Source organism: Bufo gargarizans, chromosome 1 (assembly GCF_014858855.1).
Source record: "Bufo gargarizans isolate SCDJY-AF-19 chromosome 1, ASM1485885v1, whole genome shotgun sequence".
Taxonomy (NCBI): domain Eukaryota; kingdom Metazoa; phylum Chordata; class Amphibia; order Anura; family Bufonidae; genus Bufo; species Bufo gargarizans.
This window is the reverse complement of record NC_058080.1, coordinates 284804776-284830246: the sequence shown is the minus strand read 5'-3', so window position 1 is coordinate 284830246 and position 25471 is coordinate 284804776. Positions and strand designations below refer to the sequence as shown.

Genomic DNA, 25471 nt, shown 5'->3' with positions numbered 1-25471 from the left:
ACAGACAAAATAGGGCATGCTTCCATGCTAAAACACGGATGTGTGAGTATACATATTAGAATGTGGGTACTTGTGTAGTGCGTGGAGAACACACATCTGACATATGAATAAGGCCATAAAAGAGGACCTTGCACCTTTACTGACAAGTCTGCTTTAGTAACTACTTACATTCTCAATGTAATAACAATTGTTATATTCTGCCATTCCTTTATTATTCACGCTAGAAGTTTACAAATACATTTCCAGCAGTATGTAGTAAAAGTACTGCTGGGTATTACCAGTAGCTGGTGTGTCTGTCTGTCCGATCAGTGCTGCAGGTGTCAGACACATCCCCAACTGGTAACACCCAACTGTACCTTTAGTGCAAGCTCCTGATAATTCATTATAAACTTCTAGTAAACATAACAGAGGAATGGTACATCATAGAGACATAAGAAAAGATGCTTCAGAATTGCTATTACATGGGGAATGCAAGTAGTTAATACAACAGACATGTCAGGATGGTGACAGCTACTCCTTAGTGTTATGTCATCCGTGATGTATTTATTCTCTTTCAGATGTTACTATGACAATGGCTGGCAAGAATCTTCTAGCCTTAAGGTACAGTACAAAAAAAACAAAAACACATTATTAGTGGCAAAAGGACATGAGCAAAAAAATAGTTATTTTTACAGAAACCTATAAATGGTTATTATTGATAGAAATGTCATCTTTTGTGCACCATAATATTTCCTATCTATAATGCAGTATCAAAATTATCTGCAAAAATGAGGATAGCATTATAGCATTAGCTTTTCTCCCCAACAAGTTGTAGAATGTTATTTTTATTATGTAGTTTAGTTATATCTAGGGTGACATTTTTGGTCTATGAGTGGTCCAAGGTTGGGGTTGGATCATTATTCATGCTGTACAGTAGAGTGTGATCCAGTGATCCTTTCAATACTCATATACATGTGTTGTAGCTCTGTGCTGTATGCTTGGATTTAAGAACACTCAGATATACTGGACTATTTAAAATGTGGGTTTCCTTGTAGTTTAAACCAGATCTTTGGATTTCATTTACATTAGTCGAGATACTTAGGTTCAGATTGGAACAGGGATGATCCTATGTGAAATCTTCTGATGTAGATCCAGTTCCATCACTCCTTTCATTCCAGGTCCAAATCATAGGACACCTTACCTGATTACAGTATGTGTAGTATCATACCTGACTACATAGACACAGACCAAAACTATGATTTTTTTTTTTGTTTGTAGATTGAACATTAATTTGTACTTGATTCCTTTAATTTCTTAGGGCTGAGTTGGATGAGCAAACAAGAGAGATCCAGAAATTACAAAAAGAAGTGGAAAGGGCCACACAGAACACTATAAATCAGCTGTCCATATCTTACCGGGAGCAATGCTGCAAGCCTAGCACTGCCAATAACCATAAGGCACCTAGAGGTATGTTACGTGTCTACACTGGAAATAAGCACTATGTTGACTTTACTATATATATATGTAGTGAGACAACTTTTGTTTTCTTCACTTAGAATCTACTAGATCAAGTTTGCTCTCATCGGTCCCACTTCAGGCTTTACTATTACAAACTTCCCCAAGCACTGGGCAAAGTGTGGACCTAGAGGAGTCTAGCTTACCAGGGAAATGTAGCCTCATGCAGGGTACATTGGAAGGAACTCGCTGTCCTGTTGATATACACAGTGGCAAGACGCAACGAAGGCTTGAACAAGTAAGTATGACTGTATCAGCAGCATCAGTCACTCTCTTACATCGTCGTGCATTTTAGAATAAGGTGTGAAAATATTTAAAGGGATTTTCTTCCATTTTAATATGGATGGCCAATCCTCAGGAAGGGCTGTGTAGTTTTGGCAGAACAGCTGAACAGTGGGGGGGTGCAGGTTGTTAGATCCCACCCAAAGTGGATCTGCCCTTATACCTCCACTCCAAATGGTGCAGAGTTGCTGCCATATTTCACCTTTAACATTGCAAAGGGTGAAATCTATGATGACGTTCGCAACGCATATTGACATGCTGCTGATTCAAAATCCACACCGCATGTCAAATTATAATAATTCCAGTGCGGGCAATTTCCGCAGAGTATGGATGAGAATTATGAAAATCTCAACCACTTGACTGCTTCTGTAAATTCAGCGGATTTGCTGTGTAAAATTGCACATGTGACCGTAGCATTAGGATCACAATAAGCAGATCACAAATCATCCCCATTGCTGGGGGGATACCCTGTAATCTGTGGAGAAACCTTGCATGAACTTTTTTTGAAAGTTTCCCTGCATCACCACCACAAGGGGCACAATGCCCGTTCATATCAATTATCTGTCTGTGTAATCAAGGACTGTAAAGTCCTCAAGAGTAAAGGCCCTTTTACACGGGTAGATAATTGATTCGATCATTTGAAGGACAACCCTTTAGATGCACAGAGGATAGCGTAAAAATGTGTGAGTTAGATCTTAATATGACAGACATGAGGTAGTTAAACAAAAAAAAACGTGACCCCAGTGACAGTGATGTATGGGTTTTGTGAAGTCAGACTAAACTTCATACATATCTTTTTTGTGTTCCGCTTAGAGCAACCACATTCAAGGCCTGCAACAACCTCATGCAATGCAGTCAACCAGTGGGGTACATTTGAAAGTCCAGAAACTGATGAGAGAGAGAATAGCAGAGGTGGATATGAGGTAAGTGTGATTACTACTTTTATGATATATATTCTAGCATGTACAAATTATTGGCAGATCTATTAAAAAGATGGTGGGTGTATAAACCTCCTCTATACAGCCTTCACACCTGATAAATGGGATGAAAGGGATCAAGGCTTTCCACTACAGAAAGGAACGGCATATGGCTAGGACATGCTATCAGCTTCTTATTGATGGGGATCAAAATGCTGGGACTTCAGCGCTCCCCTTCTAACTAGGTCCTGATGCTCTTTCACAATGTTTTTCTGCACATTAATGCTCCTGGCCACCCATTGTGCAGGGAACTACGTTACAACAGTGGTCGATTCCTGGGCCGCAGGTGGGTGGGAGCACCACTGTGCAGAGAATAAGCCAAGGGGACTTCAGGTCCTTTGTATTCAGACTTGTTGGGGTTCCCACACAGATCAGAATGTAAGCCTAGTGATATGCCATAAAATTAGAAGTTGGGAATACTTCTATAGGCCTCTTGCACACGAATGCCCGCAATGCACGAACACCGTCCGTGGGGCAGCCGCAGCGGATCGCGGACCCATTCACTTTAATCCGCCCGTCCCGAAAAAAGATAGGACATGTTCTATTTTTTTGCGGAACGGAAGTATGGGACGAAACCCCACGGAAGCACTCCGTAGTACTTCCGTAGGGTTCCGTTCCGTGCTTCCGTTCCGCACCATTCCGCATCTCCGGATTTCCAGACCCATTCAAGTGAATGGGTTCGCATCCGTGATGTGGAATGCCCACCAAACGGCTCCCGTGTATTGCGGATCCGCAATACGGCAACGGGACACCTACGGTCATGTGCAGGAGGCCTTAACATGTACTCTATGCATGTCCACTCAAACAACAATCTGTGGTCAATAAGAAATGGCAATATAATCCACTGAATTCGGAGTGTATGCAGTAGGTTTTAACAAACGCTAAAATGCAAGCATCATGGTGGTAGCCCATTCCACAGAGGCTTGTCCCCTTGATTGTCTAGAGAGATTTTGTTAAAGAAGACCCACGGTTTAGATCAGTGGCTACATATAGGTAATAATGTGGATTCTTGTTGGCCCACTGCTGCTCACATGGAGGCGTTGAATTGAGCTTATTTAGAATAAGCCATGTTCTCACAACTTCACTTGGAAAGTAGCTCTCTCCAGTGCTACACTATTAGGGCTGATGCACACGGCCGTTCCGTGCATTGGGGACTGCAATTTGCAGTCCCCAATGCATGGGCAACGTCCGTGCGGTGGCCGGGACGGATCGAGATCCATTTAACTTGAATGGGTCTGTGATCTGTCCGCACCGGAAAAAAAATAGAACATGTTCTATTTATGTTCTATTTTTTGTGGTGCGCAGGCACAGCCAGAAACACCACAGAATCCCTCTGTAGTGCTTCCGTTGGGTTCCGATCCGTACTTCCGTTCAGGATCTGCGTGATTGCGGACCCGTTCAAGTGAATGTGGAGTGCACACGGGCCAGCGCCCGTTTATTGCGGACCCGCCGTATACGGGCCGCAATACAGCCACGGGCACACAACGTTGGTGTGCACGAGCCCTTTAGCAATGAGCTCCAAGTATTAGCTCCCCAGTTGGTGCGAAATAGCAGGATGACAGGACATGCTGGGAGTTGAAGTTATGCAACAGCTGAAGTATCACATATTAAAGACCACTGCTGCAGAGCATGAGATGGTCAGCCTGCCAACTGAAGCATCTGTGGTAAAAAAAAAAAAATTAACAACCATTCTAAGCAAGTAACACCCTCATGACATTTGGTACTTTTATTACTATTATTTAAGTTATGTTTTATTTTAGACATTTGTTAAAATAATTTATGGTGATGTTTTAAAATTTCCCACACGACAACTTACTGCATAAAAAAAAATCATAGTTCGTAAAACCAATCAATCAGAATGCTTGCATATTATGCAATATCTTCTCGGCACCAACTGCTACAGCAGTGCTGCATAGTTAGTAGTGGCTTCCCCTGGTGACAACAGCTGATCTCTGAGGATGAACAATTAGCTGATCGCTCTATAGCTTGTCTTTGGGGGAAATCTCTTTTTTCAGAGAATATGTCTGTTAGGCAGAGTTCACACGACCGTATGGCTTTTTTAGTGTTTTGCGGTCCGTTTTTCACAGATCCGTTGTTCCAGTTTTTTTTCCCGTTGTGTTTCCGTTTTTCCGTTCCATTTTTCCATATGGCATATACAGTATACAGTAATTACATAGAAAAAATTGGGCCGGCCATAAAATTTTTAAAAGATGGTTCTGCAAAAACGGAACGGATACGGATGCATTTCCGTATGTGTTCTGCTTTTTTGCGGACCCCTTGACTTGAATGGAGCCACCGAACGTGATTTGCAAGTTCTATCTTTCAACGGAACGCAAAAACGGAAATATGGAAACGGAATGAATACGGAGTACATTCAGTTTTTTTGGCGGAACCATTGAAAAGAATGGTTCCGTATACAGACCGTATGCGGAACGCAAAAAATCGCCCGTAAACGGGGAAAAAAACGGTCGTGTAAAAGAGGCAGAGTTCACACTTCAGTTATTTCCATCAGTTATTTCCATCAAGCCAAAACCAGTAGTGAAGCCTACTCAGAGATCAGGTATAATGGAAAGCTCTGCACCTGTTCTGTTTTTGACCCACACCTGGCTTTGGCTCACAATAACTGATAGAAATAATTAACCAAATAACTTAAGTGTGAACTCAGCCTTAGTCCTTGAAAGAAATTAAGATGTATTCTTTACTGCAAAATCTAGTAGGAGAATTATATAATTGTATAAATATTTCATGCAGACCAAAAAGCTTAATTAGTCAAGAAGAAGGAAATAAACTAGACACCAAAGTGCAAGAACTAGAGACTACTAATGTGGTTCAGGAGGAGATGCTGAAACAGGCACGAATTTACACTGAACTTTTGAAAGAGAAATTACAGAAGCAGGATCAAATACTCCAGGACACCAAAAAAGCCATCTTAATTTACAATGAGCATTCTAACAAGAAAGTAGAAGTCAACTTTGACCTCAGCAACCTTGGGAAAATTGTGGTCCAAACACTTCAAGAGCTTTCTGACGAGGTGTCTTTTCTCAAAGGAAAAATTCAGCCTGTAAGTAAACTTCGGTTATTTTCTGGTTTCTTGTTTTTTACAACTTAAATTGTGTTTCGTACAGATGAAAAATCAATGACATGAACATAGACCTCAGTTTTGACCAAATATTTTCTGTGTTGGGATCTTTTGCAGAATCTGAGTAGACAATTTACTGTAGGATCAGTGACATGTAGTGCTGAGACAACACTGCTGTAAATTTGGACGTCCCACTTTTCATATGGCCCAGTGCCCCCATAATAGTGATAGTGCAGCCAGCCAGTAGCGCAGGGGCAACACGTGAGGTGCACGGTGGACCGATGAGGGGCCAAATAATAACACACAGTTCATCAGTTTACTCACGGTTAGCAGAAAGCCTCCCTGGGCTGGCAGCACAGTGTTGAGGTGGACAGCACGAAATCCTCCGGGGCACGCTCTGTGGTAGGAAGCATCAGCCAAGATGGTGGTTGAGGTGCCCTTGATGTTAGGGGTGCTTAGGGTGCTTGTTGCGGCTGAGTCCCTTGATGGTTTTTGTCGTGACACCAGTACCGTTAATGGTGGTACAACCAATAGTGGTAATAATGAGGTAGACAGTGGTTGCAGCAGTACAAAATACAGTCTCGTGTTGGTATGAGAGATAATCTGCAAGTCCACTGTTTCCAGGCTTTATTAGGGGACCTACTAAAAGGAATGACAGAGTGGAATGCCCATAGAGAATAATGGACCAGAGTAGGGCTGGGTGATATATCGGTATCACGATATACCGCGGTATTAAAAAAACGTTGATATCACTGTTTCCTAATTACCGCGGTATTTTGTGACATCATCAAAGCGGTCATGTGTGCTGACCGCTTCTAAATCTGTGTCCGCCCGCCTCTGCACCTTGCATAGCACTGAGTAGTGAGTACAAGCACATTACTTCCTCTCACTCCTGGCTCCTTCTTGCTCCGCCTCCCTTAGTTAAGTCTCCAGACTCCACCCACCATCTGACATCAACGTCCATCACCCACCCGTGCCGGTTCTATGTGGCGAACTCTGTGTGAGTACTGGGTGTCTCTGGAGAGACATTTCCTGCAGCTGCCTCGCTCGTGTGCAGTGATGACAAAATTACAAACTTATTACTTCCCACAGTGGGCCCCCTTCAGCTCTCCCTCCTTCTTGCTCCCATATTCAAATCTCCGCCCACCAACATCTGATGTCAGAATGGGAGCACACAAGCGAAGCAGACGCGGGAAAAGTATATTGTAAAGTATTATTGTATGTATGGTGGCCTGTGGCCACAAGACTTTATTATAACATCTCCTTGTGGCCCCCACCCCCCTACAGTGTAACGTCTCCTTGTGGCCCCCATACAGTGTAATGTCTCCTTGTGGCCCCCCATACAGTATATCTCCTTGTGGCCCCCATACAGTATATATCCTTGTAGCCCCCATACAGTATATCTCCTTGTGGCCCCCCATACAGTATAACCTTTCCTTGTGGCCCCCATACAGTATAACGTCTCCTTGTGTTTTTTTTTCTTTTAAACGGGTATTTATCGCGATATATATCGTTATCGCGATAAAAAATTTTAAATCGTTATCGTCTGAATATTTTTTATATCGCCCAACCCTAGACCAGAGTGGAATGCCCATAGAGAATAATGGACCAGAGTGGAATGCCCATAGAGAATAATGGACCAGAGTGGAATGCCCATAGAGAATAATGGACCAGAGTGGAATGCCCATAGAGAATAATGGACCAGAGTGGAATGCCCATAGAGAATAATGGACCAGAGTGGAATGCCCATAGAGAATAATGGACCAGAGTGGAATGCCCATAGAGAATAATGGACCAGAGTGGAATGCCCATAGAGAATAATGGAAATGCAATATTTGAATGAGAGACAAAACCATTTGACATCTCTAATAAATATTTAGCAGACATACTCTCCAAACTCGGTGGGATTATTTTAAATTAAGATTAAGTGGAATTATCATTGGTTTCTATGGAATGACAAGAGGAATGACAGAGTGGAATGCCCATATAGAATAATGGAAATGTAATATTTGAATTAGAGACAAAACCATTTGACATATCTAATAATTATTTAGCAGGCTTACTCTCCAAGTTCAGTAGGATTATTTAATGTTCAGATTAAGTGGAATTATCACCTTTTTCTGCAGAATGACTAGGATGAATGGCACAATGGAATGTCCATAGACCAGGCATGTCCAAACTGCGGCCCTCCAGCTGCTGCAAAACTACAACTCCCAGCATGCCCTAATAGCTGTAAACTATCCAGGCATGCTGGGAGTTGTAGTTTTGCAACAGCTGGAGGGCCGCAGTTTGGACATGCCTGCCATAGACTATAATGGGAAGTAAACTGAGCTCATTTGCAGGTAAATCTATGTTATGTAGGACATTAACATGATAATCCCACTTAATCTCAATTTTAAATAATCCCACTGAACTTGAAGAGTAAACCTGCTACAGATTTATTTGATATGTTGAATGGTTCAGGCACCAAGCCAAGTTTTACTTCCCATTATAGTCTATAGGCATTCCATCACCTTTGCGTTCTATAGAAAACGGTTATAATCCAAGGTAATTTTCATTTTACAATATGCTACTCTACCCAGGGAACACTTGTGGTAAAGGTTGTTGTCCTACATAACACAGATTTACCTGCAAATGAGCTCATAGTTTACTTTCCATTATAGTCTATGGGCATTCCATTGTGTCATTCACCCTCGTCATTCTGCAGAAAACAGTGATAATTACACGCAATCTGAACATTAAATAATCCCACTGAACTTGGAGAGTAAGCCTGCTTAATAATTTAGATATGTCAAATGGTTTTGTCTCTAATTCAAATATTACATTTCCATTATTCTCTATGGGCATTCCACTCTGGTCCATTATTCTCTATGGGCATTCCACTCTGGTCCATTATTCTCTATGGGCATTCTATTCTGTCATTCCTCTTGTCATTCCATAGAAACCAACGATAATCCCACTTAATCTTAATTCAAAATAATCCCACCGAGTTTGGAGAGTATGTCTGCTAAATATTTATTAGAGATGTCAAATGGTTTTGTCTCTCATTCAAATATTACATTTCCATTATTCTCTAGGGGCATTCCACTCTGGTCCATTATTCCTTTATGGGCATTCCACTCTGGTCCATTATTCCTTTATGGGCATTCCACTCTGGTCCATTATTCCTTTATGGGCATTCCACTCTGGTCCATTATTCTCTATGGGCATTCCACTCTGGTCCGTTATTCCCTATGGGCATTCCACTCTGGTCCATTATTCTCTATGGGCATTCCACTCTGGTCCATTATTCTCTATGGGCATTCCACTCTGGTCCATTATTCTCTATGGGCATTCCACTCTGGTCCATTATTCTCTATGGGCATTCCACTCTGGTCCATTATTCTCTATGGGCATTCCACTCTGGTCCATTATTCTCTATGGGCATTCCACTTTCCTGTTAAAGTCTATGGGCATTGCACTCTGTTCATTCCTTTTAGTAGGTCCCTTTCTTGGGCTTGATTTTGAGTTTAGCCAGATATTTTCTGTATCAGTGTAATTTGGTGAGGTTGCCGGAGGCTATGGTATCCTTCACCTGAATATCCTTGATGCCTGATTTGTGGCTTTTATCCTTTGGATGTATAAGTCTTTTCTCTTGTCCCTTTCTGGACTAAACTTTCATCAGAGCAGAAGTGCTAGATCTGCACTCTCTCACTCTCAGCAGACTGAATAATCAATCAACAACCACTGACCTGTCTCCTGTCCTGTCTCACTAGGCCTGAACTAGGCATATATAGAACCTAAGTTTTATCCCCATCTAGTGGTGGGATGTATAAATTACACCTAATCTGCCTGGTAACTGTGATTTTGCAGATAAATTAGTACAAAGTCATATAATACAGCATAGTACAGTTTTTAGAGTAAAAAGTGCTTTTAAGCAGTGCCCATACACACATAGTGGGACGCTGCAATAGCAGGCAATGTTATTTATTTTATTTGATCCACAGTCTTCTCCATACTTTACTGTGCTGATCCTTCCCTTTGCCCTGCTTAGTTCTAGAGTGTATATTCTCCTCTAGGGATTGTGTGAACTGGTCAAAATTCACATCAATGCTCATTTTACAAGAAAAAGATGATGACAGGCACACTGAACCTATGAGGAGCAAGCTTTGTCTTCAGGTTTGTGTAGAAGGCAGCAGGAAAATAGCTTGGTGGCCTTACATCAAGATTTTGTGGTACCCACTTTGAAGGCCACTGGTAGACAGTGATCGACTATTTGACCACCATTAATATAGACCATAATCACTTCTTTGTACAAAAGAACACATTATATCATAGTGGTGGGGATTTTTCTTTTTCTTTAATCATCTGAACAATTGCAAGATGTGTTTTAGGCCAATCTAAAGTTTTAATTTTATGAGCTTCACGCTATATACAATCTGTATGTCACAGGCAGAAGATCAGCTTCATTTGCTGAAAGGCAACTTAAAAGAAAAAGAGGCTTGTATGAAAAAGTTTCAAGAAAGGTGAGTAAGCTAAGTCTTTAGCTTTACAAGGGTTTGTATAAAATTAGAAAGACATAGATGTTTTCGTCCAGAAACAGGGCCACTCTTGGGTATGGGCTTTGTCTTGGCAATGCATTGTAACCCTTTAGATATTTAAGTAGCTAAAAAGTCTATAAATTCTATTCTATTTAGCGAAAGGTAAATATTGTGTTTTAACCCTTTTGGAGCTAAAAGTGTTAAAGGAGTTGGCCCAGCTCAGATTTTGATGGCATATCACAAGGATATGCTTTCAAAGTCAGAATGGTGCAGGTCCCACCTCTGAATTGGGCCCCGAAGTGAAGTAGAGCACACCGCACATGCGCAGGTGCTCTCCATACACTGCTATGACAGTTCCGAAAATAGCCGAGCAAGCATGCTTGGCTATTTTCAGAAGTCCCATGGCAAGAATGGAGAGTCAGCTTTTTTTGGAACTCCCATAACAGTCAATTGATTGTGGCCGCGCTTGCTTGGTGTGCACTCCACTTCGGTGGGTCTATTCCGGAGATGAAGGTACTAGTTCGTCCTAGAGATATGCCATCAATATTTGAGATGAGACAACCCCTTTATTAATTGATGACCTATCCTTAAGATAGCAAATCAGCCGATCATACACAGGCAAAGCAGCTCACCCATAGTGGTAGCTGTGTCTGGTACTGTAGGTTCCCCAATTTAGTTCCACACCAGGCACAGCCACTAGTATGTATAAGCTTCTCTGCCTGCGTAAACAATGATGGTTCCTACAAGCTCCATGGTTCTTTCACTGTGCTGATCCCAGTGGTCAACCATCCCCCCCTCATCAGTAAGCAATTTTAACCTATACCAAGAATAATTGATCAATGTTTAAGTGCTGGAAGACTCTTTTAATTGAGAAGGATACACTGCTCTAGTCTTGTTTAATAGCTATTTTCCTTAATTTTAGGATACACAAATCTGTCTTGTGTTGACTACTGAAGATAAGCTTATATACACCAGACTCACACTGTCTCATAAATAATTATTTTACAGTTTGCATTCTAGATTTGAGATCAATTTCTTTTGAGTTAGAATCTAAATATTTCCTTATTTTCTTCTCTTTGGATCAGCTATGACAATCTAGTCAATGAACATGAACAGGAGAGGGCGCTGTTGGTAGCTGAAATGAATTCTGTCACAGGCCATGCAAAGAGTATCCAGACTCGCTTGGAATCCTCTCAGTAAGTATAGGTTTCCAGTCTTATACATGAAATGAATTTAGCATCATAATTTATGTAAAATGTTCAATACAAAGGCGGGCTATACTATCGTCAGCACAAAATGGGGCATAAGTATCTGATTGCTGGGGCCTCCACAGATCCTGAGAATAGGCATCCCTTTTCCTTGTATGAATGGAGCAGGAGGTCATGCTTGCAAGCTACCACTCCATTCATTCTCTATAGGACTGCCAGTCCTAGCATTCGACTATTTCCGGAAGTCCCATATAAAATGAACAGGTCATAACTCGCTGCTCCATTAAAACAAGGACCCTCGATTATCAGGATTATTGGGGGTCCCAGTGGTCAGACCCCCAACAATTAGATTCTTATCCCTTATCCCAGTGGATAGAAATAAATTAAACTTTTGGTAGAATGTCTTTAAGTGGACAGTGATGCTTCTGGCCACCTGAGCAGAGAACTACCTCACAACCCCTTTCATTTGAAAGAACCTAAGTTGCAGTTATGTGCTCATCTTGTTATAGTTTAAATAGATTAATATGGTTATAGTTTAAATATGGTCTGAGCTCGAATATTCCAGCATTTCTTGCTGAATCAATGTCTGATTTTCATTCTGCGGTCTTTACTTCAAGCATTTTACAGGAATTTGACATAGGAAAGATGATATGTCCCACTGCATCGTAGGAGCTCAGATAAATGATTGTCAATGGCTAACATACCCTCAGTATATTTGTTGGGGCTCTATTTTTTTTTCTGATGCAGAGATCCAAATCCCCTGCATATGCATAGATATAAAGGATAATATGCTGACTGCATACAGCTGCCACTAGAGGGAACTAAGAAGCTTACTGCATACTTGTTGTTACATTAAACAGTATGCAGTATTCAAGCTGCAATCACTTGAACGGGAGTTGAGCTGCAGTAACCCAGTACCGCCACTAGACGGTGGATGGAGCACTCTGCTTCCAGCTCCAGTCATTATATACTGTATATTAAAATATATGCCGCCACATTAGCAACATAACCGCTCCACCTCTTAATTATGAGTTCCTTGCATTATTTATGCTGAGTGGCAATGCCGGGTGTTGTACCTCTGTCGATCTTGTTTTTCTCAATATCTGAACCCAGACAACTACTTTAAAGATGTAGTAGAAAATCTGTGCCAAGTTCAATCTATTTAGATAAAACAACAAAAAAATAAGGTTGTCTGAGATAATTAAAATGGATAATTATTTCTTCTGAATATCCATCATAATTGTACTTGGTGTTATATCTATTATCCACTATGCTGTCACCTTGTGGCCATTGTTATATTCAATTTTATGGAGTTACCTATGGCGGTAATTTTCATTATGCCATTCGTCCTGTAACTCCTCCTCTTCTATCGGTTCATATCCTGTGTCCTGCAGTTCTTTACTGTTTGCCAGACATGTATCACAGAGCTGGAGGGAAGGTTTTTCTTTGATCTCTATCACTTCATTTCGCAAGTTACATTCAATAAATTACCTAAAAGCATATCTATTACATCTCCCTCACTGGAATTCTACATTCAACTGGTGTCGCTAGGGAAATGAGTATGGCAAGTTTACTGTCTACTATTGCTTGTACAAGAGATTTCCACTAACACTCATCAGAGACTTCTCTCATGTACATTGGTGGCAGAATAGTCAGACAAGCCCTAAAATTACTTAAAATAAGAAAACATCTTATATTCACTACATTCTCCATCGCCATACTCTGTGGTGTAGGTCCAGTTCGCTTGGCACTGTTTGTTTACAAACAGCAGCAGTGACATACCACATGACCATTGCAGCCAATCAGTGTGCTTAGCGGTCTCCCATTGAGGACAGTGATTGGCTGCACGGGTCACATGCCTTATACCTACATGTCACCATGCAGGTTGTTAGACAGTTAAAGGGGTTCTTCTTAAGAAAATGAAAATACTTAATATTAATTTATTATAAATATATTCCCAAATATCTTTTATTTATTATGGCTTGTTTTCTCTGGGGAGCAATCATTAGGGAAAATAAAATGGCCGCTGTCCTATTAGTACAAACCTGCTCTAATCTCACAGGAGAACAAGTTACTTCACAGCGCTGGGGTAAAGAGCTGCCTCATCCTCCTCTCTGCCCTACTTGTCGGGGATTATGATCCTGAATACAGATGATAAGATCTTCACCTGAATGTCTGTAGGAATGGAGATCATGATGAGACAGGAAGTACAGAGAGAATGGACAAGACAGACTGTGGTAATGTGGGGCTGTGGTAATGGAGACTGCATACAAGTGCTGCTGCTCATTGCCTCCACCTTCTCGCTGTACTTCATGTCTCTTTATCAAATCCATCCCTACAGAGATTCAGCTGAAGATCCTATCATCTGTATTCAGGATTATAATCCCTGACAAGCAGAGCAGAGAGGAGAATGAGGCAGCTCTTTACCCCAGTGTTGTGAAGTAACTTGTCCTCCTGTGTGATTAGGACAGGCTCTCTGTGTACTAATAGGACGGCGGCCATTTCATTTCTCCTAATGATTGCTCCCTAGACAAAATGAACCGTTATGATGAATGAAATGTATTTGGTTATATATTTATAATAAAGTAATATTTAAGCATTTTTATTTTCTAAATTCCCGGAGAACCCCTTTAAGGATGATGATTGGCTGCAGCGGTCATGTGCGCACATGACCGCTGTTGTTTGTAAACAAACAGTGGCTGAAGAACTGGAGGAATGCCACAGAGAACAGTGCTGAGAAACGGTTTAATATGTAAGGCTACTTTCACACTTGCGGCAGAGTGATCCGGTAAGCAGTTCCGTCGCATGCAAACGAACAACATTTGTAGACGGATCCGGATGCGGATCCGTCTTACAAATGCATTGCAAGAACGGATCCGTCTCTCCGCATGTCATCCGGAGAAACGGATCCATTATATATTTTTTTTACCGGTCTGTGCATTCCGGCAACTGATCCAGAATTTTGGACGTTGAGAATACCGCAGCATGCTGCGGTATTTCCTCCGTCCAAAACGCCGTTCAGTGACTGAACTAAAGACATCCTGATGCATCCTGAACAGATTTCTCTCCATTCAGAATGCATGGGGATAAAACTGATCAATTCTTTTCCGGTATTGAGCCCCTAAGACGGAACTCAGTGCCGGAAAAGAAAAAACGCTAGTGTGAAAGTACCCTAATGTAGGGGTTGCTCAAGATTTTTAATTATCTCATTCAACCCATTTAATATGGGGTGGACATTACCTGTCAATGTTATATCGTTAGATTTACCCATCTGCGGAAGCCACCTTGACGCCTGGTAGATTGGCCCAACACGTATGTGCGCTAAGAGCTTCCATTATTCATTTATACTCATTTATAGTCGGTATTGTACCACTTTTATCTAGAATGACCCCCATTGCCTAGCTCTATTGTTTGTATATATAATGGTGTGCAGCCATCTTGTTTTGTATAATTATGTTTGCTTCATGGATATGCACCTGTGATTCTGAAGGTTTTAGTCTAAATTTTCTTGCAATATATTGGGGGTGGCACCCCTTTTAGACTGGAGACGCCCATCTACCTGGGACTTCTGAGCAGAATATGTTTGTAGCTGGTTCCTACACTGCCCTGAATATTGGATGCTTAAGTAAGTCCAAAGTGAGGCAGTTTCTTTAGTGATAGGGACCCATCTGTGGAAGCCACCTTGACGCCTGGTAGATGGGCCCGACACGTATGTGCGCTAAGAGCTTCCGTTATTCATTTATACTCATTTATAGTCTGCATTGTACCACTTTTATCTAGAATGATCCCCATTTCTTAGCTCTATTGTTTTTATATATAATGGTGTGCAGCCATCTTGTTTTTTGTAATTATTGTTAGATTTACATTGATAATTATTCTGACAGGACTTTTCAAGTTAGTAAATTGCTGTTTTGTTTTTTTCTTTCAGGGTTCAGAATGCTAAGCATGTGGAACATATAGACGATCTTCAATCAAAAATATCCCAGCTACAAAGTGACCTGCGAAATTGTAAAAAAACTTACAAAGACAAGGTAAGAAAATATAATACTGTACTAAATAGTAATACCGAGACCCAGTCAAAAGACAACTATGGAAAATCCAACAACTTCACTGGATATCTCGTATACTCTGTGTACTTAAAGGGGTTATCCCTTGAATAATGTAAAAAATGAAAATCAGACATCATATAGTACATTACAATCTCTTTGTAACAAAGCTAGAACCAGCCCTGTACCTCACATGGATCCAGAGATCTCCCCATTCATTGTTCTGCTAGATTTATATCAAGCTGGCAGCTCAAGGGAGTGTCTTCTCTGCAGCAGCTCAGGGGGCGTGTCCATGCTCTCCCTATCACAGCTCAGGCAGTTGAAGGATGAAACTGAGCATGTGCGGCCATCTCTGTGAGCAGGACAAAGAAATAGGAAACTAGCAAACAGTAGGTGGCGCCATACTGATACATTTTATTGAATAACTCAGTGGCTATACAACATTTTTAATTATATGCAATTACAAAAGTATTCAGATCCAGGTGCTGGTTTGAAAACTGTAGAATATTTTTGGAGACAACCCCTTTAATGGGTGCTTAGAATAGAGTTCTCATCTCAGAGTAGAAAAAATTCCTTACTTGCATTTTTTCTTCAAAAGGAGTGCTTGAATTTTCTTATAAAATATAAATAGGTACACCCTGTCAGACCATGATAAAGCTTGTGTGAACCTAATTTAAGGGTCCTGGGTAGTGAGGTGTTCTCTGTATGTGTCTATAGGATATTAGTAAGTAGTGAAGTTATTTTTACTATAAAAAATTGTCCATAGTTATGATTTTTGTGGCATGCCTATGTTTTTATACTGTGTAGTTTGGAAGTGAGAACACTCTCTACCATTGATCCATTTTATGAATCAGGTATGTGCAGAATGTACGGTACATCTTTATGTTTTTTGCCCAGAGGCATGAAACATCATCATGTGACCCCTGAGGAAGCTGGTTGAGCAGCGATACACATGGGGTGGGTTTTATGTGCATCCTAAGCCTGGACACTGTGTGCTGTAGTATGGGTGTTGTCTTTATATGCTATACATTGTATGCTTATAGTGTTGCACTTCTGCTTCTACGATGATTTAATTGTGTCTGGGCACATATAATTTTAGCTCGGTTACATCTGTAGGATAGTATTATAGTAACATAGTTTATAAGGCTGAAAAAAGATGTCTGTCCATCCTGTTCAGCTTGGTATCCTGCAAATTGATCTAGAGGAAAGCAAAAAAAAAAGTCAGGGGTAAAAAAAAAAATTCCCAGCTTTAATCAGGCAATCAGAATAACCTGGATCAATGACCCTTCTTCAGAATTCTAGTTATAATAACCTATAATATTATTACACTCCAGAAATACATCCAGGCCCCTCCTGAATTCCTTTATTGTACTCGCCATCACCACCTCCTCAGGCAGAGAGTTCCATAGTCTCACTGCTCTTACCGTAAAGAATCCTTTTCTATGTTTGTGTACAAACCTTCTTTCCTCCAGATGCAGAGGATGTCCCCTCGTCATAGTCACAGTCCTGGGGATAGATAGAAGATGGGAGAAATCTCTCTCTCTCACTTTGCACAGTATTTTAAAGGGATTCTGTCACCAGGATTTACCCTACAGAGATAGTCATATGTGTCCATCAGTCTCCTTGCTTTGTATTAAATGATCCCACTCTTACTGCTCTGTGCGTCTTTAACGATTTTATTGCTATGTATATTACCTTGATAAGGAGCCCAAGGGGTTGTCCCACGATCCGTTGGAGCCCTGCCGTGCCCATAGTTTCGGAGCCCAGCACCGCCTACCAGTTAATTTATTCACTGCACTTGCCCTGATGTCATTCCTTCCAAGCGCCGTAATTTTGCGTGCGCAGGGAGCCGGCGCATGCGCAGTTGGATCAATGAAGCCTGTGCCAGTAGTCCGCACGGGCGGAGACTACTGTGTACACTGTGGTGCGCGAGATTAAGGCGCTTGGAAGGAATGACGTCAGGGCAAGTGCAGTGAATAAATTAACTGGTAGGAGGTGCTGGGCTCCGGAATGATGGGCGCGGCCGGGCTCCAACGGATCTTGGGACAACCCTTTGGGCTCCTTATCAAGGTAATTTACATTAGCAATAAAATTGCTTTTTTGACAAATAAAAGACACACAGAGCAGTAAGAGTGGGATCATTTAATACAAAACAAGGCGACTGATGGGCACATATGAATATCTCTGTAGGGTAAATCCTGGTGACAGAATCCCTTTAACTTTGTGTTGATTAATAAAGATTGCTATATTTTTTGATATTTGATGTGCGATCTGTTCCTGCTTTTTTGTGGTAGCATCATTATTATTATGGACTAGAGGCTGTCACTCTGTGATATTTTAGTATGCTCCCCTTTTTTATATTAATCCTCACTATTCATGACTTCCGGGCTTCCCTGAGGCCGATTGTCAGCTTTTAGGATGTGCACAGTATAAGCAGATTCCTCTTAATGTTATGACCGCTCAGTATATATATATATATATATATATATAAGGACAGCACTTGTCTTGTTAATTCTACATTTGCTAAATGTCAGTTAAGAGTCTTATATGTCATCTGATAACATTACAAAAATGATCTCACTTGCCATATATACTAGTGTCTGCCCTTTTCTCTATCTTGGCCTGAGACCAAAACTCTAGTTCCATCAGGCCAGCGCTATGTTTAGTCTGGTTGCATCACTTTACTAGGGTATTGCAAGTTTCTTTTTTTAAAAGGGTCAATAGGAACCCTGTGACCCTTACAACATTTCTTGCAATCACTACTAAATTATTTGTCTTTCAATTAGGTTTAGCCCTTTTTTTATTTACACTGTTCACTCTTTTGAACCTTTGATTCTGACTAAAAGGGGGAATTTATCATGAAGGGAATATTTCAAGTTAGGTTTGCTTGAGTCTGAATTAATGTGCTGTATGCCAAATTTATCAAATGTTGCATGTTATTTGATAAATTTGCCTCATCCTTAGGGCCCTTTCAACCAAGCGTGTCCCTTGTGGGAATCCTGCTCCATGTGAAAGAGGGATTGTGCGTTCTGAACTTACAGAAGTGCAGGGCATTATCATAATTGATAATGCTGTGTGCCTCTGCCTGACCTTTCTGTTACAGCATCATACTGACATAAAGTTCAGGCAGAGGCACACAGCATTATCAATCATGATAATGCCCTGCACTTCTGTGAGTTCAGAACGCATAATCCCTCTTTCACACGGAGCGTGATTTCAGCAAGGAACGCGCTCGTGTGAAAGAGCCCTTAAACATAACACTTTTGTCTAGAAAAGCTCCTCCGGTTTTCTTACTCCACCATCTTACTGGCATGAAATTGCATATTTTTAGTGATTTTTTATTTATTTTTATCTAGAGTGAAACTCATTACCTTGGCTAAACACCCCCACTTTTCCACCCATATTTCAAATCTGGAGTTAGTGGTATAAAAAAAAATTTAAGTCGCAAACTTTTTGAGCAAGTAAAAGATTCAAAAGCCCCATTTTTCTATTTTTTGATAGCAGAATTCTGGAGTGAAGGCATGGTAACTCAGGGTCTTAATCTGATATATATCGTGACTGATATTAGCTGCCTGTGTCTCTATAAGTAGAAGCAATTCTACTGTAGATAGATTAAATTTTTTTATTTTAATGAATATTAATTGTATTTCTATTGGTCCAGATCTATGATCTATAACTGGTACTATTATCTTTGATTATATATTGTGCTTGTGTTATAGGTGGAAGAACTAAAAAAGCAACTATCATCTATCAGTGGTGCACTAGAAGACCTGCAAAATAAACATGCTCAGTGCAAGCAAGACTACGGTGGCCAAATCCTGCAGTTAACTGTAAGATGGCAGTACATGATCTCACTGTACTCTGGTCTTTCAACTAAATAATTTTGTCTGCAGATCATTATTTGAATGAATTTTCAATAACAATAGCCATATGTTCTAATGGTAATAATGAAAATTGCCTTTCCACTTGCAGGAAGCTTTGAACACATGTGAAAAACAGCTGAGCTTAGAAAAGGTGCGCAACAAGCAATTACAGGATCGGGAAATGGTCAACTGCCTAACCAACGAAAAATTACAGAGAGAGCTGATTGAGCGGAGGATTGAGGCAGAGAGGCTTCAAGCAATGGTAAATATGGTGATGGAAGACAGTCAGAAGAAGGAAGAACAACAGGTTTGGTATTTTGTAGTTTCTTGCAGAGTCATGTTACTGCATTTAAATTCCTCGACCTCACTTCAAGCAGAGTGAAAAGAGTTGTCTGGAATTTTTTGGGGGTGAAAAGTAGATATTTCTCAAAAATTTGATTCGGACGGTTCGCCGAACTTTCCCAAAAAGTTAGATTCGATCCAAATTTATTTGTAACGCATCTCGTTAAAAAACAGTTATTTCCTGGCAGCAGAGATCCTGTATAGTGATATAAAACACTGTGCTTTGCAGAAACACGCATAGGAAGTCTTCTGTGGTAGTGAAACAATACTGTGAATCAGTATGACACGCAGATGACAGGCGTCACTCTTAGAATCACTTCACTTATTTGTGCAGTTATGGGGCCAAAACTGGCCAAATAACTCAAGTGTGAACTCAGCCTTACAGGTCAATGTTAGCACCAGGTATAAAGAATTGGGAAGAGGCACAAGATCCTACTATAGCGTGAAAGAGCGCACTCCCTTTACAAGTAGAACTCCCCTGACAGAGTGGAGATTGTGTCAGCAGTAAGTTTGTGTTGACGTCACAGATTATTTTGCCCTTCCTCTGATCCATCAGAACAATAAGCCCCAAAAAACAGATCCTGTCTGTTGAGCTCCCACCTTCACATGGTCAGTAATCCTCAGTATTGCTAAGGCCAAAAAAAACAAAACAGAAATAGATCCAAAACAGAGATGACATGTGAATGGAATATTTGCCTGTCTTCTGTGTTTTGTACCCACTCCTGCTTTTGGCTACCAAATCATAAGTCAATTCTGATGCAAAATAGGGACCATGCCATGCAGGTCTAACAGCTGCTACATAGACAGGATCCGTTGTGTGTCTTTTTTTTCCCTGACAGATCAGAAAAAGAGTCAAATAAATGGTGATGCCATCCAGGCCAAAAAGGCAAAATAGTGGCATGGGGATGGTGGGGAGGGTTGGAACAGCATGAGAAGTCCACAGAGTGGTGGGGTGGCAGCAGCATGAGGAGACCACAGAGTGGCCCAATGACAGAGTGTTGAGGTAGCAGCAGCATGAGGAGACCACAGAGTGGTGAGGTGGCAGCAGCCTGAGGAGACCACAGAGTGTTGAGGTGGTCGCAGCATGAGGAGACCACAAACTGACCCAGTGACAGAGTGGGGAGGTGGGGGGCAATACCAGTACTATCTGAAGATGGTGGGTAGCAGTAGGAGCTTTAGAATAGTAGCTGAAGCAGGTAGCCAGAAGAAACAGGTCTCTTTTAACAAAGTTTAGGTGTGGCACCATAGATGATATGGACCCTGGCTGATCCAAGCCTGATTCATCGTCACAAAGTTCAGTTTCTCCAATTTTTGGGTGGACAACCGAGTTCTCCTTAGGGTAACTAAGGCCCCCACCTCACTTAACACCCACTCTGATGCCACACTGCTGGCCAGGCACAAAAACTTGTACAGGGCAAACTCGGCCAGTTGCTGTCACAAATCGAGTTTGTCTGCCCAATAATCCAGGGGATCTTTGATGTGGGGTGGTAGGGTGCAGTCCAAGTATGCCACAACCTGCTGGTTCAGGTTCTGCTCTATGTCTACCTGCTGCTGCTGGTCAGTAGTTTCTTCAGTAGATGGGTGAAGAAAACTGCTTATCAGTGACTCTAGACTTAAGTTGCTGCTGATGGAGCTGGTACTGCTCCTGTACGCCCCACCCCGGCAGCCATGGCAGTGGAACGTGAGTGCAGAGGGCCCCGGTCAGACCTGCGTGAGGATGGGTGATGGTGCACATAGGCAGCGGCCAACTGATTACATTTGTAGGTTGTCTTGATAGTAGTTCAATTTGTTCTCCCTCTCAGCGGGTGTAAAAAAGGCCCCCATTTTGGACCGGTAGCGAGGGTCTAACATGGTGGAGAGACAGTAGTCATCCCTCTGCCGAATGTCACAATTCGGCTGTCACTACGAAAGCAATTGAGCATGCATTGGGCCATTTGCGCAAGTAACTCGGAGGGACTCCCTGCCGCCATCTCCACAGCATACTGCCACGTTGTGTCCAGTTACCACAAAGCGCAAGGAAATTTGACTTCGGTGTAAATCGAACTTTTCCGGAAATTCGGATCGAATTCCAGTTTGTCAACTTCGATTCGCTCATCACTACTGAAAAGTGCAGGAAAGTTGACAAAATAATTAAACAAAACCACTACCTTTGCAATGCACAGCAGCTCCAGCTTTGGTGGTCCCCACTTTCCCCGCTGTCCCACGGTGATAACACACACTACATCCATGTGACTGCTGCAGGCAATCACTGGCCTCAACGGTCAGGCCTGCAATTGGCTGCAGGGGTCACATGCATGTATGGAACATCATGGGGCCATAGGGGGTGCAGTTCTGGCGTAACAGTGGCAAGTTATTAAATCCTGGACAATCCCTTTACAGGGGTTTTCCAGTAATAATGATTTTTTTAGCAAGTGCCCACAGCCTGTCCCTTGAAACAGTAGAACCATACTTACCAGATCCACACCACTCCAGTCCTCAGTGCTGCCTTCGCTTCGTCCATCTTTCGCTCCCTCCAGCCAATGACTGGCTTCAGCGGTGACGTGCTGCTTGTGGCGAGAACACTGCTAAAGTCAGTCATTGGCTGGAACAGCACAAGTGATCATGCTCATGCACTACCAGATTCCAGCACGGAGGACTGGAACAATGTGGAGCACATAAGTGTGAATCTTCTGTTTCAGGGGGCAGCCTGGAGGCAGTTGCTTAAAAATCATTATTACAGAAAAACCCCTTTAAATAATACAATGGTTCAGTGGGAGCTGTATAATTCTGTATGAAGTAGGCTTCCTCTAGCTTCAAGCAGACAGGTTTTTCAAACATTTATACATGCCTCCTTTGTTGGCTTGACTTATTTTTTTCTGCACATTATACACTGCTCACATCCAGAGGTTACGAGCACCCTGCAATCCAGCAGCAGTGGCCGTGCTTGCACACTATAGGAAAAGGCGACTGCCTCTTTAGTGGCTGGGACAATGGGAGTGAGCATAGGCCGGTTATTTTACCTAAAGGCCCCTTGCAGACAAGCGTTCCGGATGCGTTGCGGGCAGGTTCAGGGAAACCTGCGTGAGTTTGCGCGCAATTTGTTTGCGATTGCGTTGCTCAGTTTTTTTCCGCATGAGTGCAAAGCGTTTCAATGCGTTTTGCATGCGCGTGATAAAAAACTGAATGTTGGTACCCAGACCCGAACCCGGCCTTCTTCACTGAAGTTCGGGTTTGGGTTCGGTGTTCTGTAGATTTTATTATTTTCCATTATAACATGGTTATAATGGAAAATAATAGCATTCTGAATACAGGTTCTTTTATCTTCATTCAGCAGGACCTGCACTGACATCACAGCGCTCATGAAGTCAGCGCAGGTCCTTTTGCAGGTCCTGCAAGAAAAAGAAAGAAGACGATAACAGCTGCGCGATCAAGTGGATGAGGTGAGTAATTTTTTTATTATTTTTTAACCTTCAATGGACATTTTACTTAGCATTCTGTATTAAAGAATGCTATTATTTTCCATTATAACAATAATAAAGTAAATGGACTTTAATGGGGTCCCGGGGCTCATCCCTATTTATTAACATCAACCACCCGTGAAAATCGCAATGCATCCGCAGTTGCTTGCGGATGTAATTCGATTTTCACACAGCCCCATTCACTTCTATGGGGCCTGCGTTGTGTGAAAAAAAACTGAATATAGAACATGCTGAGATTTTCACGCAACGCACAAGTGATGCGTGAAAAACATCACTCATGTGCACAGCCCCATTGAAATGAATGGGTCAGGATTCAGTGCGGGTGAAAGGGGCCATAGTGTGCAAGCCCGGCCACCACTGTAGGGTGGTCGTAACCCCTGAAAAAGAGCAGTGTATAATGTAATGGAAAAATATCAAACCAACAAAAAAGGCAATATGGACAATAACAATACATTAGTGAGTGACTTTTAACTTTCTCTACATGATGAATGGCAATCGCTGAAGTGAGACAACCCATTAACAAACACACTTGGACTCATTTGTTTTCTCATGAAATTGCCCTTTTTAAGTCACTACAGAAAAATCTATTCAATAGGTTCTTGCCATGCTACCAATTACAAAGAAAATAATTTGATTGTGCTTATGATTTTGTAGTATTATTTCCAGCAACGTAAAACACATCCAATATTGATGAATAAAACATATTTTTTATGTCTTGAAAGTTGAGAACTATCCAGGTGAAAACAGCAAGCTTGAAATGTGCATCTTCCCAGCTGGAGTCCATTAAAGATGCTCTGCAGAAAACTTCAGATGAGTTGGCAGCCAAAAGCCAATGCTTGGTCCATGCTGAGAAAAGTTTGGTAGAAACAAGAACCATTCTGGTGGAAAAGGATAAGTCATTACAGAGTGTCCTCGATGAGCTGAAGAAACTGCGTTTGTATGCTGAGTCCAAGAAACGTGAGGTCCAGCAAATGAAAGTAGACAATGAGAGAATGACAGAGATGCAAAGAGATGCCGAAACACTAAAGCTGCTCCTAGTAGAAAAGGATAACATGATAGTAACTCTTCGAGGTCAAATTGAAGCTATGACTCAAATGATTGGACAACAGAACCAGAAAGTGGATGCTCTGGAGGCAGAGAAATCTCAGCTCTTAGATGAAGTAACTGTTAAAAAATCTGAACTACAGGATTTACTGGTATGTCATTACTGTCTATATGGTTTTTAGGGCATTCAGAGAATTCATATAGAAGTGTTCCATTCCTTCCCTCACAGCTGGTCAGCAGCTCTGAGAAGCAACATCCGTCAGCTCTCTTGTTTAGCACTTTTGGGAGAGGGGCATTTATTGAGTGTCATTTTACTCTCTCTTTTAACTCTATTAGGGTACTGATATCTTAACCACTTGGGGACCTCTTTAAAAGTCGCCACTTCAAAGATTTTTTCAGTATTGAAACGCAAGAAAAACTAGTATGGTATCATTGTAATTGTACTGACCTGGACCATTAAGGTCACTGGTCAATTTTACTGCATAGGGGATGCTGTAAAAGAAAATCAAAACATAAAACTGTGGCAGAATTGCGTTTTATTTCCAATTCCACCCCATTTAGAATTTTTTTTTTAAATCGCCACTATATCATATGCAATATTAAATAGTGCTATTAGAAAGTGTACAACTTGTCTGGAAAAAAAATATCCTCATAAGGCTATGTAAATGGAAAAATAAAAATGGTATGGTTCTGGAAAGGTGGAGAGTGAAAAATGAAAACACGAAAGTGGAAGATCGCAAGGTCCTCTACGGGTTAATAGGTCTTTAAATTGTGCATGGGAAGGCTTCCACCATAGCATTTCCTAAAGCATTGTACTGTGAACTATAGCAGCTTTCATTGGACTGGATGTCTGATGGCTTGGTCTCCAGCCCCTCTCTCTGCTTTCCTGAACGACCTGCTAAGCTGATTTATGACACCATAATATTATTCAGAGGAGAGAGAGGGGCTGGAGACAAGCCATGAGACAATATCTCTGACTAATATGATTGAACAGCATTCTGCAGTTTGCTGTGTCTTGTGATACATAGAACCTGCAGAAACCAAATACATAATAAAACCCTATTACACAAATTATTTTTTGGGTAAAAAAATATATCCATTTAACTAAAAAAAAAAAAAAAGCCCAAAGGTGTTCATAGCCTTTAAGATGTTATTCAG

The 25471-nt window shown here is 41.4% G+C and overlaps 1 protein-coding gene across 1 annotated transcript in view; it reads left to right on the top strand.

Annotated features, from left to right (window-relative positions):
- The first annotated feature begins 560 nt into the window (after positions 1–560).
- CCDC158 (coiled-coil domain containing 158) overlaps positions 561–25471 on the top strand; it is a 67302-nt gene continuing 42391 nt past the window's right edge. The window contains exons 1-11 of the mRNA XM_044278079.1: positions 561–600; positions 1298–1446; positions 1536–1732; positions 2590–2699; positions 5505–5814; positions 10264–10337; positions 11438–11548; positions 15489–15591; positions 19326–19436; positions 19579–19776; positions 23992–24465. Of these exons, the coding sequence (XP_044134014.1) occupies positions 572–600; positions 1298–1446; positions 1536–1732; positions 2590–2699; positions 5505–5814; positions 10264–10337; positions 11438–11548; positions 15489–15591; positions 19326–19436; positions 19579–19776; positions 23992–24465 (1866 nt within the window). The 5' untranslated portion in view covers positions 561–571. The remainder of the gene's footprint in view (positions 601–1297; positions 1447–1535; positions 1733–2589; positions 2700–5504; positions 5815–10263; positions 10338–11437; positions 11549–15488; positions 15592–19325; positions 19437–19578; positions 19777–23991; positions 24466–25471) is intronic.